Source organism: Fopius arisanus, unplaced genomic scaffold, assembly GCF_000806365.1.
Source record: "Fopius arisanus strain USDA-PBARC FA_bdor unplaced genomic scaffold, ASM80636v1 scaffold00038, whole genome shotgun sequence".
In the NCBI taxonomy this organism is placed as follows: Eukaryota; Metazoa; Arthropoda; class Insecta; order Hymenoptera; family Braconidae; genus Fopius; species Fopius arisanus.
Window position 1 is genome coordinate 971,182 of NW_011887777.1, and position 14,564 is coordinate 985,745.

A 14,564-nucleotide genomic window follows, 5' to 3' on the forward strand; every position below is an offset into this window, starting at 1 on the left:
CGATAATTGAAAGCCCTGACATAACATTACGTCTTTCACTTGTATTGCTGATTATGTCTTCGTGAAGAGAGCATTCATTGTGCTACGATTTTTCACCAGGAAATCCATCAATTCAGGGGAAAAAACAGAAATTCTGCTGACGGGTGAGTAAAATGTTAATCCTGATTAAATCCCATCGATAACGAATTGATAAACTCCAGTTATGAAATTTTATTGCCAGTATTAGATGTTTCGAAGTTTCTAGTAGATATTGATTAATTAATTATAGAAATTTTACTGGAAAATTCATTCACAATTTTTAATCAAGCATTTTTATTGTCATGACGTAAAAGCAATCGGAGACGTTTGATTCCACGTCATAAATGTAATGACGTTAATATCCAGGGGGTGAGAATGTTCATTCCATACACGTGTATTAAACCGATGAGGTGAGCAGGGGGAGGTGCGTGCGCTTCTCCTGGTGAATATATCTCGTGAATATAGCGCATATAGCATGATATAGCGTGGGGCGGCTTTCATTGACGTGACGGTGTAGCTCCGTAAAGCCGTCAGTTGTCAACGGATCCTCTTTGGAGTAACTACAGTGTATCGCTCGTGATTATCAATCGTTATCGATATTGTCATCGAGAAAATTGCGGTGTTATTTATCAACAGCAGTTGAAAGTCGTCAGAATCAATTTCTGATTGTGCAAGTGTCAAGGGTTTTTTTCAAATAACAATTAAAACAGCGTGAATTGGCGAGCTGCGGATAACGCTTGGCTCTACCGGTAAGTTTTTCTTTTAAACAATTGTGGAAAAAGAAAATTTTCGAATAGAATTCCAGCGCTGAGTTGAAAATTTTCTGCTGAAATTATTACATTGTCGGTTTATTATGCTCGTTATTATTGAATTAATCATTACTCCAATGAAAATGGGGGAATTGTGGAAGGGTTGGAGAAGACTTGAGGGAATTGAGAGGTATTCTTTAATTTTGGGAGATATTTTAATGAAAATGTGTTGTCTAATTGAAATGTGAGACGAATAATTGTCTTGCGTTCATTTTTAAGGGGTTTTTTTCTTGCATTATTCATGTGGAGGAAATTTGAATTCCAGATTTTTTCGGAGCAATTCCCTTCCCTTTCGGCTAGACGCGACGTGAGAAATTGTGGCTGAGTGTTCCCTGCGACATATACTAGGGCTTTTATTCCTGTAACTTCTTCCGCTCACTTTATATTTAGAAATACCATTCGTTTCCCCTCGCTTTTGGGGAATTAAAAGCACTTACTGGAATTCCTTCGGGGCTCCACCATCCAATTCTTCATTTCAAATCCTGAATGTCTGGAAATTTAAACTATTTTGTAAATTAACGCGCGTTAATTTGAAACCGAATATTCCTCAACAATACGATAACTTCTAAAGATTACTGATAATTGGATCGAATGAAATTCTTACAATAAAATTATTAATTTTCAATGCTGATAGTTAAATTTAAACTGTTGCAAAATAGAGCGCGGTAATTTGAAAAAGAATATTTCAAACAATAGGGAAATATCTGAGAATTAACTGATAATTGGATTGAATGAAATTTTTACAATAAAATTCTTCATTTTAAATGCTGATAGTTAAATTTAAACTGTTGCAAAATACGGCGCGTTAATTTGAAAAAGAATATTTCAAACAATAGGGGAATATCTCAGAGTTTAGTGGTAATTGGGTCGAATGAAATTATGTTTCCGAGACAAAGATGCCAGAGATTGATTCCACGCGATAAACCGCGATATAGAAAAGGGGGGAGATGAAAATGGGGGGAAAGAGGGGAATGAGGGGAATGAGGGGAATTTTCCAGGTAATGTGACACTGTAACAAGGCCAAGTGAAAGGTTCATGGTCATCAGGTCATAGGGGGTGACCTTTGGCAAAGGTCTCAATGAAGACTAAGGGAAATAAGGGCATTATCGTGAGTCCTAAAATATCATTACCGAGTTATCACAACAGCCAATTATCGACGAGCGCAATGAGCCGTTGGTAATTTAACACTGACATTTATCTTTGAGATCTGGAAAGATAGGATTAACCTTTCTTCATCAAAGATGCGTCAAATGACAAAAAGAAAATCGTTCACGTGCGATTTTTCATCACATTTCCTCGATACCTTTTTGTGCACAACCCATTTCCGAGAATATACCGACAGTTTTCCGCAGATCCTTTTTATTTATAGAAAATAGAAAACTCTAGGTCATCATGAAAGCGTCCGAGATTGTTTATAAGATGCCACTGGAAAATATATTATATTTAATATTTATTTACTGTGTAACGGTCAAGACAAACACAAGTCTTAATAATGAGGATAATAATTATTTGTGGCTGAAATAAATTCGATTTTGATATGCGAAAATGATATGCAGATCGGCAATGTATCGAATCTTATTGAAGTGCAATCGCGCAATTAAGGGAAATTACGTGGTGTAATTATCCTACTGTCGGAATCACGGCCCGGTAGATTCATTCGACAATGCGATGAAAAAAAAGGGAAAAGAAAAGAAAAAAAATAATATAAAAGGCGGGAGGACGAGCCGTGAACTGGACATTCGGGCCTCGGGGATAACCAACAAGCGGAACAAAGAGAAACCTTACCGGACACACAAGGCGAGATCTTGGGCAACCCCAAGGGATTTCGTAATGAATCAATGTGTGAATGTAACTTGTTATCCTGAGGCTCAACTTCTTGGTGTTTTATCGTCTATTCCAGGTGTGCTTGTACAGTTAATTCGCGGAATTTACATTGTTTTTGCGTTCGGCCGCAGTTATTCGGGGTGAAGGTTTTTTTTTTGAAAGTAGCCTGTTAAAAAATCTTCTCTCTATTTATCTCCCCTCCCGCGATTCCACTGGAATTTCACAGTATTTTGGCATTGAAAATTCATTATTTCGGGAAAATCAGAAACAGAAACTGTCAATTTTCGTCTCATTTTCTCCAGAAAATGAACAAAAAACCAGAAAATTCTGGTAAATAGGTTCTTGAATTGGACCGAAAATATAATTAAATTCTCAGTTTCATTGAAATTTCAATGTAATTAACACCGAATGGTCATATGTGATTGAAAATTTATAAAAATTGAGGAATTTTCATTTCATCTTGTCCCTTAAAATTTTGTAATTTTGCTGAATTTTGACTAAAATCTGAAATTTAATACACATTTAACACATAAATGGTATTCAGTACCCCTATCCTGAAACTTAATAGTCAACTGACCATGAAATTTTAGTTTTTTCTAACAGCGTGCTTGTGAAGGTGGCGAAGCTACAAAAAATCTAATTAGCCGATTATTCGAGTTTTACTCTGTTTTATTGGCCTGACGTGGGTCGAAATAGTTCTGTGACCTAAGAATGAGGCAGTTTTATTCGTTTAAGAATGAAATTGCCTGAGAATCGTGGTTTTACCACGTAAGTAGGCGTCGCCGGGTCTCGGCTTTTGACGCAAGCCAGTCGCGGAACAACAACGGGAGTCTGACGATGTACGGAGCAGGTTGCATAACGGTACGATTCCCTCAGCATCTTCTAAGTTGCCTGCCGCGACTTTAATGCTTTTCACGGGCTAACTTATCCATTAAAAGGTCCTCGGATTGAAAAAAAAAAATTGACGAAGATTTCACTACTCGATGCCTCCGCCGAAAACGATCGAAATATGCACCCGTGGGTTTTAAAAAATTGTTCACATTAGAGGAACAGAATAAAACAAGTTGACAGTCATTCGAAGAAGACTAACAATTTAAATAAACATTTGAAAATGCGAGATGAGCGCCCCGCCATCTTTGAAGCCCTCGCAACGGTGGAAGGGGGTGTGCAAGCAAAATGGTGGTGCCCACGTTTGTTTTTTTATTTATTGAAGTTTTTTATATTTTATTTTCTGCGAGAATACAGCTGTGGGACAATCTTAGAACAATTTCAGGAGAGTCTTATTATATTTTTTTAAGTTGTTTTGGGTGTTTTGGGGGAAATTTCATATGGAGATACGAGGAAATGATTCTCATGTTCCCTTGCAAAGGAAGACGCACTCCAGAGGCCACGAGACGACGCCTTTGTTGAGTACCGTTGCTCTGTCGTTGGTTAGCTGAGTTTCGCTCGGGGGAATCAGTTCAATATTAAATTTATCACGTGATTCATCAAATTGAAAACCCTTGCACAAAAATGCGAGTCAATCCATTGGTATTTCGTAGAATGGCTCTCGTGAAAACCGAGTGTTTTCTAAAATTCTCTCACGATCGCCGATAACAGACAGCTTGGATGATTATTTTCCAGGAAAAAGGGGTGAACAAAGAGAGTCTTCAACGAGAAGTTACATTGCTCTGATTATGTAATGAGGTACAGAAGCTACGGTATTTCCGCTCAGTGTAGCATGGACATTGTCCAAAGTTAAATCATAGTAAAAGCCCGATGGAGATGCCTATTGTCTTTCTTTTTACCTGTAACTGGTGTCTAGAACTAGAAGCAATCACTTCAATCAATACGTATCTTATTCACTTATTCTTTTATTTATTGTACTTTCTTTTCATAAATATTTTCACCAGAAGAAAAAATGTCAATTTTCACTTTCCAAAAATTATCATTTTTTCATCAACATCAGGGAAATAATAATTATTAATACTAGCGTCATTTTTATTGATCACAGAATTTGGAATGGGGTTTTCCTTTTGGGAATATCGGAAAAGTATCGAAAAGTGATAAATAAAAATATGGCAGGCTCATAATACGTTAATGTACAATAGTGACACGTCCATATGGTTGAATACATATGAACAGGTTTGAATGTACACGATCAAATGGAAAGGTAGGGCCTGGCAACATAACTGTATATAATGTACTTCTCGTTTGAAGGGAGGGAGAAGAGAATGGCTCACTAACAGAAGCAAATAACACTTGCCGTACACGAATCTGGTACATTAAGGATGTTTAAAGTGTCAAACAAAGCAGGAGAATTCGAAAGGGAAGAAAAAAAAATGTACAAAAAATGTAGGTTACGAATTTCTTTTGTTTACCCGTTTTTAATTGATATGAAATACTTTCTCGAACCGGAAGGAATTTATGTGGTCTTCCCACGGAAGGATTTGGGATTGGAATTACTCATTTTATTTTTATTTATCCCTTAATTACTCCTCCTTTCCTCCCCCGGATATTCCTGAAAAATTCTTCATTACGATTTATTGTTCTTGCGTTATTGCGATTGAATCGCGACCTCCGCCCTTGACCGATTTTCACCAAATATCTCGGAATTCAGATGGAATAGAGAAATTTTTGTAATCACCTTTATTGCAGCACTAATTGTGACCTGCAAAAGAGATAATTACAAAAATTCCGGTATCTCCATCGTTTCCAGCGTAAAGTCGAAAAATCGGTATCAGAGAGATTTAATTTAAGTTTCAACTGGTCGACTCGCGTTCGGCAAAAAATTATAAGCGAGTAGTAGCAACAAAAATTGAAGCCTAATTTTCTAACAAGACAGCCTGACGGTTTGACATTTAGAAAACCAGATATATCGAGGATATAGAACTTTCGCCGATCAGCGAGAATTTCGATGGGTAGTTTAATAATAATTGCAACTCCCCTGGTGTCGCAAATCACCTCCCGAGGAAATCCCTTATCAGATGACGTTATCGTTTGGAGATGGAACAAAAGATAGTAAAAACGGGGAGAAAACAAGTTAATGATATGTGGGGATTACAGGACGGTGAAAATGTGGTGTGTTAAAAGGTGTGGGTGTTCGGTTATGTCGGTGGGAGGCGAAGTCCTTCTTTTCCCCGGTTCTCACCTCTTCGGGGTCTCTACCTCCTCGTCGTTCAACAAAACGGATTCGTATTGGACTCTACACCGAGTGAAAGTCTCGGGGATCACTCAGTCACACCGCGACGGTTTTCCCGGTGGGATCCACATCAACCCCCAATCAATATCTATAAAAAAAAATATCAAATCAATCTTAATTAAGTTTATAACAAGTTGATATTTTCTTCACAACAATTCTAACTAACAAGTTGTCTATTTTAATATTTATCACAACCCAAATGGCAAACCGTGAAAGAGTGATCGGACAATTTACCGCGAAAAAAAAATTATCTTACTGATAAATTACCGGTAATTATGGATTTGCCACTCCAATTGTTGTCAGTGTTATCGTTAGTGTGAGAACTAATTTTTTTATTTAATCTATAATTGAAATAACGATTGGAATTTTAAATAATTTTATTGAGTTTGTTTTAATGTTTTAATTACTGGAAAATGGATAAATCAAGGATTTTTCGAATTGATAGGTAAATAATCGATAGAATAAAATTTATTTTGAGGATTAATTGTTTTTTGATAAGGATTGAAATAACGTGGAGAGAGAAATGCATGATTTTCATTTCATCGGTGTACTAAAGGTCACAGAGAGAAAAAGGGAAAGAGGAAAGACAAAAAGTCATTTCCGCTTCGGTGAACCATGTCGATGCACGAACATAAAATCAGTCGTTATTTTCCTTTGTAGAAACGAAAAATGTGGTAAACGTATAGGAAAAAACAAATCCCCGATGTACAAAGCTATTAATTAGAATGCGGAAAATGTGCGGAACGAATGAAGCGATCGGTTGACGAATAATCGATCGGCAATATCAGTATTTTCATCAGTTTTAGTGGATCTTGCCAGTTGTTCCGTGGAAACGGCCGGCTATAACCACTAAATCAATGATTTGCATTATTAGATAATTGCACGACGAAAGAAACGTGAAAGGTCTAGCTCGTGTCTAGTCTGCTGAACCAGTTTTACTGTTACTGTCTATACGAATCAGCTAAATCCCTCACATCACAAATTATCGTAATTAACAATAAAAATAAATATATAACTCAATAGAAATGATAATTGCCGATTTTCTCTCTCTATTTTTCCACAATTCATTACATCATCGAATAAATAACTGAATTCAATACAATCTCATGATAATTCTCATTTGATTAATTGTTCGTTGGAATGAAAATTTGGAAGACGAATTGTTTGGATTTTTATGAGTCTTAGGATTTTTTGAGGTAGTAGAATTTTAGTACTGAGTATTTGACCTCGGGGATGACTTACATACGAGTCCTTGCCTTTTTTCAAAAAGACCTCGAAACCTTTTCGTGATATGACTGAAGTAATCGTGTTGACTATCATTGTTGTTCATCACAGCTTCGAAAAATGCAAACGTGTAGTTCTCCTTGGCCTCACAAACAATGGAAAACGGAGAGTTTAATGCTTTGACTGGAAAAAAAGACCGATCGAGGAATCATTACAATCCTGAATTTCTATAATCCCTGCACAATAGCTGATAATTCATAGTGATTAATTACGCCGCAACATTCGATGTTAATTTCCGGTATTTCCACTGAAATCTCGTTATCACAATAGATTATCACACATACTTATCATTTTGATTTTAATCAGCAAAAATATCGACCTTTAATCGATGAAAATGTTTTATTCGACTTTTTTATTTCATTCGCAATTTGGCATTGATAATTAATATATAATAATTGATAATTAAATTGTCGAATGATTGGAATAGTTGCGAGATATTTTTTCCGTATTTCTGTTATTTAATTGACGAGATGTTCTTATTGATTTATTTTTCACTGAAATATGTACAACACCAGAAACGAATTAATGTGGGAATTGCATAAATTCCATATACGTCAGTAACCGGTTTATTCTGTAATCGTGTTTAATGTTTTCTATTCATGAAAATTACATCCTTATAGTTATTTAGTCAATCGACTCTGCGGTCCGATGGAAAAACATCCGTCATATTGCGAAATAATCGTCTTCTCCAGTACGAATTTAATTTTTATCCTCTCATAATTTTATGCAGAAATTCCACATCCGCGCGTACAAACGGATTTATCCTAAAAAAAATGCCAGCAAGTGAACGGCATCCGAAGGTTATTTTAAGATCGAAGGATCAATCCACTGCCGGAACTCTATTACTAGAAAAATAATCACAAATTGTTATTCTTAAAATTATTTTTAGCTCGTTGCACACTATTACATTCTAAATCTTTTTTTTTCAAGTTCCATTGTGAATTAGATTTTAAATTCAATTGAGTGTTTCATTGTTTTTGAGTCTAATTGAGCGCAAGATAATTTCTTATTATAGGAATTTTAATGATTACTAATTAAATTAAATTAAACTAAAGAAAATTGTGCGAAGAATTCGAATGAATGAAATAAATTTGAAGAATCATCGAAATTAATTATATTTTTAAAGTTAAGGAAAGTTTAATAATGCGGATGGACTTGATGTGTAATTGCAAAGACAGAAATTGCTATGGACTTCTGTAACATCTGGGCTAATGCCTACATAAATCTCGGTAGGAGAAAATAAAAGCGGACGTTATACATTATATTATGCCTACGCAATTGTGAATAATAAATGGCAATGGGTGTTTGGCTCTCGTGGGCCGCAAATCTATGAGAAATTCTTCAATATTATCAAGAAATAAAAAAGCCTAGTCATTGTTGAAACGAATAAAAAAATTCTAATTGTCTTTTCATGATGCCTTTTAGCCAGAAACAATTAATCTTCCGCATTGCGTTTTCACGTGCGGAAGGATATTCCCGTGACACTTTTTCTTGTGCATTATAAGGAGTTGAAAAACATTAAGACGTGTCATTGTGGGGGGGCGGGAGATTTGAAAGTCGTTACTTTGATTTTACTGCATGGAGAAAGATTTCCGCGTTTTGACAATTTTCATTATCAGTTAGCTGTCGGTGAGATAAGATGAGAATAGGTTCCGTGATAGATTGTTATTATTCTCGAGATTACCGTGGATTTAAGGGCGGGGGGAGGCCAGGAAAATTTTCACTGGAGTTTATGCGTGGAATTTTCTACGCAGTAAAATTTCTGCGCAATTGCGGCAAACTTTAGTAATTTCTCATTGAGCTCAAGCTAATTATTTACCCGTGATGAAATCAATAATGCGGAACTGTTGTAAGACTCGCTTTTCTCCTCTCTTTTTTTTTCGATGGTAAAAAAGTTAATAAGGTTATTTATTTTGGGTTAAAACGAAAACAATGAGAAACAGTAGAAATGTGGTAAAATGCGATGGAATTCAACGTTTTATTTGGGAAACTATTGATTTACTGGAAAAATGGTTGAGACATTTTTTGAAGATGATTAAATTTCAGACAAGATCGATCTTTTCATGTTTTCGGCTAAAATCAATAGTTTTTAAAAATAAAGTGATATTTCCGCAATGAGGATATTCTATAAAACTTGAATCGATTCCAGTTTCTCTTCTCAACTGAGTTTTCCATAAATGTCTCAGTATACAAGAGAGATATGAAAATTTTCATAATATTCTTTTTTCTTGCTCTGAATGATCTTGACAAAAATGTCTTTACAAAAATTTTGCTATCTCCCTTAAATTTCAAAATATCCAGTGATAACTGCTGAATTGAATTATTCTATAAAATATTTCAGATTACGCGAGTAATAAATAAAGTAAAGCTGGAAGTCTCGATAAGTCATCCGTGTCATCCGGGAAAAAATGGCGAGACAACAGACGACGGATCGAAATATCCCTCACCTGAGGGACATCTTTGGTTTCGCCAACAAATGGGAAACCGACCGGGGGCAATTGGACGAGAAATTGACGGGCAACGACAGTGCGGTGTCGGTCGGCTCAACGTCGGGGGAAGAGGAGAGCCCGAGGAACAGCAAGAAGAAGAAATCACGTCGTCAGGACAACAGCAAAACTCTAACCGAGAGCGACGTAAAGCATTTAGAGCGGCACCTGTCGATGAAGAAGACTATCCGGAAGAAAATAATGCGTGATCTCCTGCAGACATTTGTTGATCCAAATGAATTTAGAGTTGATGATATACCACCGGAACAGCTAAAAGCAGAAATAAGTATTCAAAGTTTAAGCTTTGGTACACCATCCCAGAAGCAGGGACGAACCAGAGGAAACGCTGAGAGCACTTTCCTCGATGTCTTGAGAGCTGGTGGTGGTGAGTTATTCTGCTATTCAAATCAATTCACATAATTATTATCACTAGGATTTGCCTCATTAATAAAATATTTGATATTCATTGGATTATTCAACATGACTGATGATTTGCAGGTTTTGATAAAGCTGGGCACGATGGAGATCGGGATTCAGGACATGGGGGATCTCCAACTCGAGAGTCAGTCAGTGTTAACGATACGGACGACGAGTCGAGTTACCCTTACGATACGCCAACCACAACACCTGTTAAGAAAAGTGGCAATTTTTGGAGGCGATTCACCATGAAAAACCGCAATAAGCGGTAAGCCTTCGTTCGTTTATTAAGGCAGAAAAGAATTTTATAGCAAAACAACTGTGGAGTCAGCCCCCGAGGCACTGTTACTTATTTCCTCGTTGCTAACTTCTTTTTTCCCTTTTTTTCCTCCTGTTTGCAAATGACTTTTTCGTACTTGTTCTGGAGCAGAGCTTACGACTGTGATATACGTAAATGAAAACCGATGTTCCCATATTCCACAATTATTACAAATATCTGTAATCTAGTTCATTTCTGAACGGGCACAATTTTTTTCCTCAATTAATGCAGTGAATTAATGATGAAGATCGACAATATTTTTGGAATATTTTTTTCTGGCGATTTTTTTCTATTAATTGTATATAACGCACGGAAACCGACAGTTCTTCCTTATTATTTGAGGAAACCAGAAGGAAGAATTTGCCCATTACTTTGAATTATGAGTAATTGGTTAGTTAAATAGTTCTTCAGTTTTTTAGATACCTGAAAACAAAAAGGCTGACTTTCGCCGAGTACCGACAACAATAAATTTCTCCTTTTCTCAAATATTCGACAATAATATTCCGTGGATATACGCCACATTATCACTGTTATGAATGCGTGCTTGTCTTCAAATTGGAGTTTATCTTAATTAAAGAAAGGAGTACTTACGTAATTAGTATTAGCTAGTCAATGTACTGTGGTTTGAGGGAAAAAAATACACGGATTTGACTGTTTGGGGTTCGAAGTTGAGTGGAATACAAAAAAAAAAAAACAACAATCACAAGCCATTATTTATTAAACATTACCTTGAAAATTTGATAGCAAAAATTAATTCAGATTCAACCCGATATTAAAAATCTATCAATTGATAAATATTTAATTAATGGACTTTTTTATTACTGATTGAAAATGCAACGGACAATTTACCTGACATATCATCACGTCATTTAATTTACTAGACCGATGAGGTTGTTAGATTAATATTCATTTGATATTTAAAATTGATCTCTGAAAAAATAATGACCAATTCAGGGAAGAGTCAAATGAGAAAATTAAGGGGAGGTCTTATCACTGGAATATTTATTGATCGATAGAAGGCAGTATAAAAAATGGTGGAAGGTCGACGAACCGAGAAGATGAATCCAATAAAGTGAATGGGAACTCAAAGGAAATAATGGCTGAATTAAAAATTCAGGTCACAGATAGTTCCCATGTTCTTAAAAATAAATTGTTCAGTGACATTAAATCAGATAATTATTGTGGGGTCAATTAAAAACTGAAAGGCAAATTTCCGTCTGCATTCCACTTAACTGGAGATTTACAAGAAGTTCAGTGGTGAAATGTTAAAAGAAGAAATGTTGACATTTCTTCGCTGCTGACACTCTTTTTTTTTAAACTAGGCCCTTCTCCACGTTCTACTCAGACAATATCGTATTTGTGTCTTCATAGATATCCCTGCATTCATAATCAATTGTATTTAAGAGTTTGTACTCGTACCATTGATCAAGAGCTACACTTTTACATTGTGTTATTGATGTATATTTGCATAGTGTAAGGCTTGAATAAAAATAATTTTAAATGAAATGAAGATCAATCAACTGATGTATTTATTTTCCTCTTTAAAAAAATACGAAAATACGCGAAAATTCTGGAATAGCTGTTATTTACATTTTGAAATTGGAATTCGTTTACTTGTTGGTGAATTTGGGAGAGCGTTTTTCAGAAAATGCAGCCATTCCTTCTTTCTGGTCATCCTGAAAAGAGAGAATAAAGTTAGTAAAATGCAAAATGGAGTAAGCAATTATCGTAAAACATTGAAAACGAACAGTTGCAAAAGTGGCGTGGAACGTCCTCTTTTCGTAGTGAAGACCTTCGTTGAGGGTAGACTCGTATGCCGCATTAACAGCATCTTTTGCCAAGGCAATAGCTACTTGCGACTTGGATGCTATTTTCTCGGCTGTTTTGATGGCCTCGGAGACGAGTTTATCAGCTGGGAAGATTTTACTGACTAATCCTGAAGAGTTGTCAATAATTTAATAGTAGTCAACAAAATTTTATGTCAAACACTCACCACTTCTCTCTGCCTCTTCAGCTGTTATTTGATCGCCTGTGAGAACCATTTCCATTGCTTTGCTCTTACCAATCACTCTTGGCAATCTTTGGGTACCACCAGCCCCTGGGATTGTCCCAAGGTTGATCTCAGGTTGGCCAAATTTCGCGTTATCCCCTGCGTAGATTATGTCGCACATCATTGCGACCTCACAACCACCTCCTAGCTGAATTTTTCAAATTCGTTTGATTATTAATACTAATAAGAAAACTTTCTAGAAAATAGTCTTAACAACACTAAATGTTACAGAAAATTCCGATTAATAACATAATATCTCCTTTGTTGAAATCAACAAATTCAAAAGTCCTTAGAATCATAAAATTCATCCCCAATTCACAGGACAAAATATCTCGTAACACAACTACATTATAATTAAACACCTAGAATAAGTTGAATCAGAGTGTAAAACAAAAAAAAAACTCCCAATAGCAGAACCTGGGAGTAATTACCCCTTTATAATCTAAAATGCATTCTAAAAAAGGCTTTCCCCTGAAAAATAATAGAAACTCTTCTGCAATAAATATTCACCGCATATCCATTGACAGCTGCAATTATAGGCTTTCTGCTGTTAGCAACACTGTTCCATTGTTCCAAGAACTTCTTCGTTACGTTGTTTGCGAAGGTATTGCCCATCATTTCTTTGATATCAGCTCCTGAAAATCGGTATTCGATAAAATTGATCAATCGTCATTTACTAAAATTGCGCAAAGATAAAATCACCTGCTGCGAAAGCTTTCTCAGATCCAGTCAAAACGATAGCTCCAATATTCGAGTCATTATCTAATTTATTAATAGCTGTGTCCAACTCTAGCATCAATTTATTACAGAGTGCATTTAGAGCTTTTGGACGATTCAGTGTTATTAGCGCAACATTTTGCTTTTCTCCAGTTGTTTCAACTTTGATGAATTCGTAATCATTTGACGGCGCTACAAATAAAATTAAATTATCAAATTTTATCGCCGATTCTTATCAGTGCTCTCGGTGACTCGGAGTTTCTTCGCGTTATTTCCATTTATAATTCAAGCAGTATCTCACACACTAATTTGATAAGAACATTTATACAATAATTCGAATTATTGATGAAATTGAGGGAAAATTTGGTAAATGTCTGGAACAGGTCCACCAAGAAATAAATGGAATTTCGGGCTCGAAGTGACGGAGTTTTCAACACCTCCACGTCCCTACCGTAGCCCTGGGTAACGCAAAGAGCGGCATAGAAATGCGCGTAGCTTCTGTTCTATTTGTTTCCAGAGATTAATTTGAAAATTCGAAAAGAGGAAGAAAAAAGCCTTAAATCTAGATAAAAACCGAAAAAATCGGGGCGGTGGACCTGTTCTAGACATTTACCCCTATTGATTATTAAAATGATTGATCAGACTATTTGGTGCTGTGAAAACAAGGGCAAAGTCCGCGGGAGATAATGGGATCGAATAATTCGATTGATTTCAATTTCAGGAATAAATATGAAATATTGTTTCTACTTACTCGAATAGAATTTGATGGTCGATGTGAATTGTGCTGGAAATTTATTCAATTTTGCAACTCGTGTGCAGAGAATTTGTGAGAATTTTCTCGTTGCCATGATCTATACTTTGTACGACCGGTTTGGAAAATGAAATTACAAGTTGGAGAAAACCTCTATCTCCCTCGTTCAGTCGACAGTAATAAATTCAGCTCAGTTGATAGTTCAGAATTACAATTTTTCGATTACCCCGTCATCTATTAGCATCGGGTTTAATTAACTCGTTGTGTCTCTAAATCTTAACCGATAAAATAAATTCCAGCTTAAAAATGACAAAAAAAAAACGGATTTGCATAAAAAATTTATGGATACGAAGGAAACTTAAAAATAGATAATGGAAATGGTTATTTATTTATTTCTATTTAAATGAAGAAAATTTCTGTAAATTTATTGTTGAATTCTTTTTCACTCGGATCTCATTCACTCGGATAATGAATTTATTAATAATTTTACAGGAGATGAATCTCAGGTCATAATTAACGGAATATTCCTGATAAGATGATACTCTCTGACTTTTGCCCAAGACCTGACCCAAGACAATAATTCATAATTATTTGCACAATAGTCGAGTCCTTATTAGAATATTTCAAGAATTGAACAAACAATCGATAAACTTTAGTGGAAAGTGCCACAAATTGTAATCAACAATCGCCTCATAATCTGTTGATTTA

At 35.6% G+C, this 14,564-nt stretch overlaps 2 protein-coding genes across 8 annotated transcripts; one reads left to right on the plus strand and one right to left on the minus strand.

Moving 5' to 3' along the window:
* Positions 1-57: 57 nt before the first annotated feature.
* On the plus strand, positions 58-11,854 carry LOC105266464 (uncharacterized). Of its 7 annotated transcripts, none has more exons than XM_011304646.1 (3): positions 58-143; positions 9,458-9,987; positions 10,101-11,854. In XM_011304646.1, the coding sequence occupies exons 2-3, from the start codon at positions 9,525-9,527 to the stop codon at positions 10,289-10,291; spliced, it is 654 nt and encodes a 217-aa protein (XP_011302948.1). In that variant the 5' UTR covers positions 58-143; positions 9,458-9,524; the 3' UTR covers positions 10,292-11,854. The 7 variants fall into 7 exon arrangements, with proteins under 7 accessions (XP_011302948.1, XP_011302943.1, XP_011302950.1 ...); XM_011304641.1 differs by lacking the exon at positions 58-143 and adding an exon at positions 528-767; XM_011304648.1 differs by lacking the exon at positions 58-143 and adding an exon at positions 4,317-4,337.
* A 75-nt stretch (positions 11,855-11,929) lies between these two features.
* LOC105266465 (probable enoyl-CoA hydratase, mitochondrial) lies at positions 11,930-14,045 on the minus strand. Its single transcript, XM_011304649.1, has 6 exons — positions 13,857-14,045; positions 13,091-13,297; positions 12,899-13,023; positions 12,332-12,536; positions 12,087-12,274; positions 11,930-12,014 (listed from the first exon to the last, which is right to left on the minus strand). The coding sequence occupies exons 1-6, from the start codon at positions 13,951-13,953 to the stop codon at positions 11,949-11,951; spliced, it is 888 nt and encodes a 295-aa protein (XP_011302951.1). The 5' UTR covers positions 13,954-14,045; the 3' UTR covers positions 11,930-11,948.
* Between the last annotated feature and the right edge of the window lie 519 nt (positions 14,046-14,564).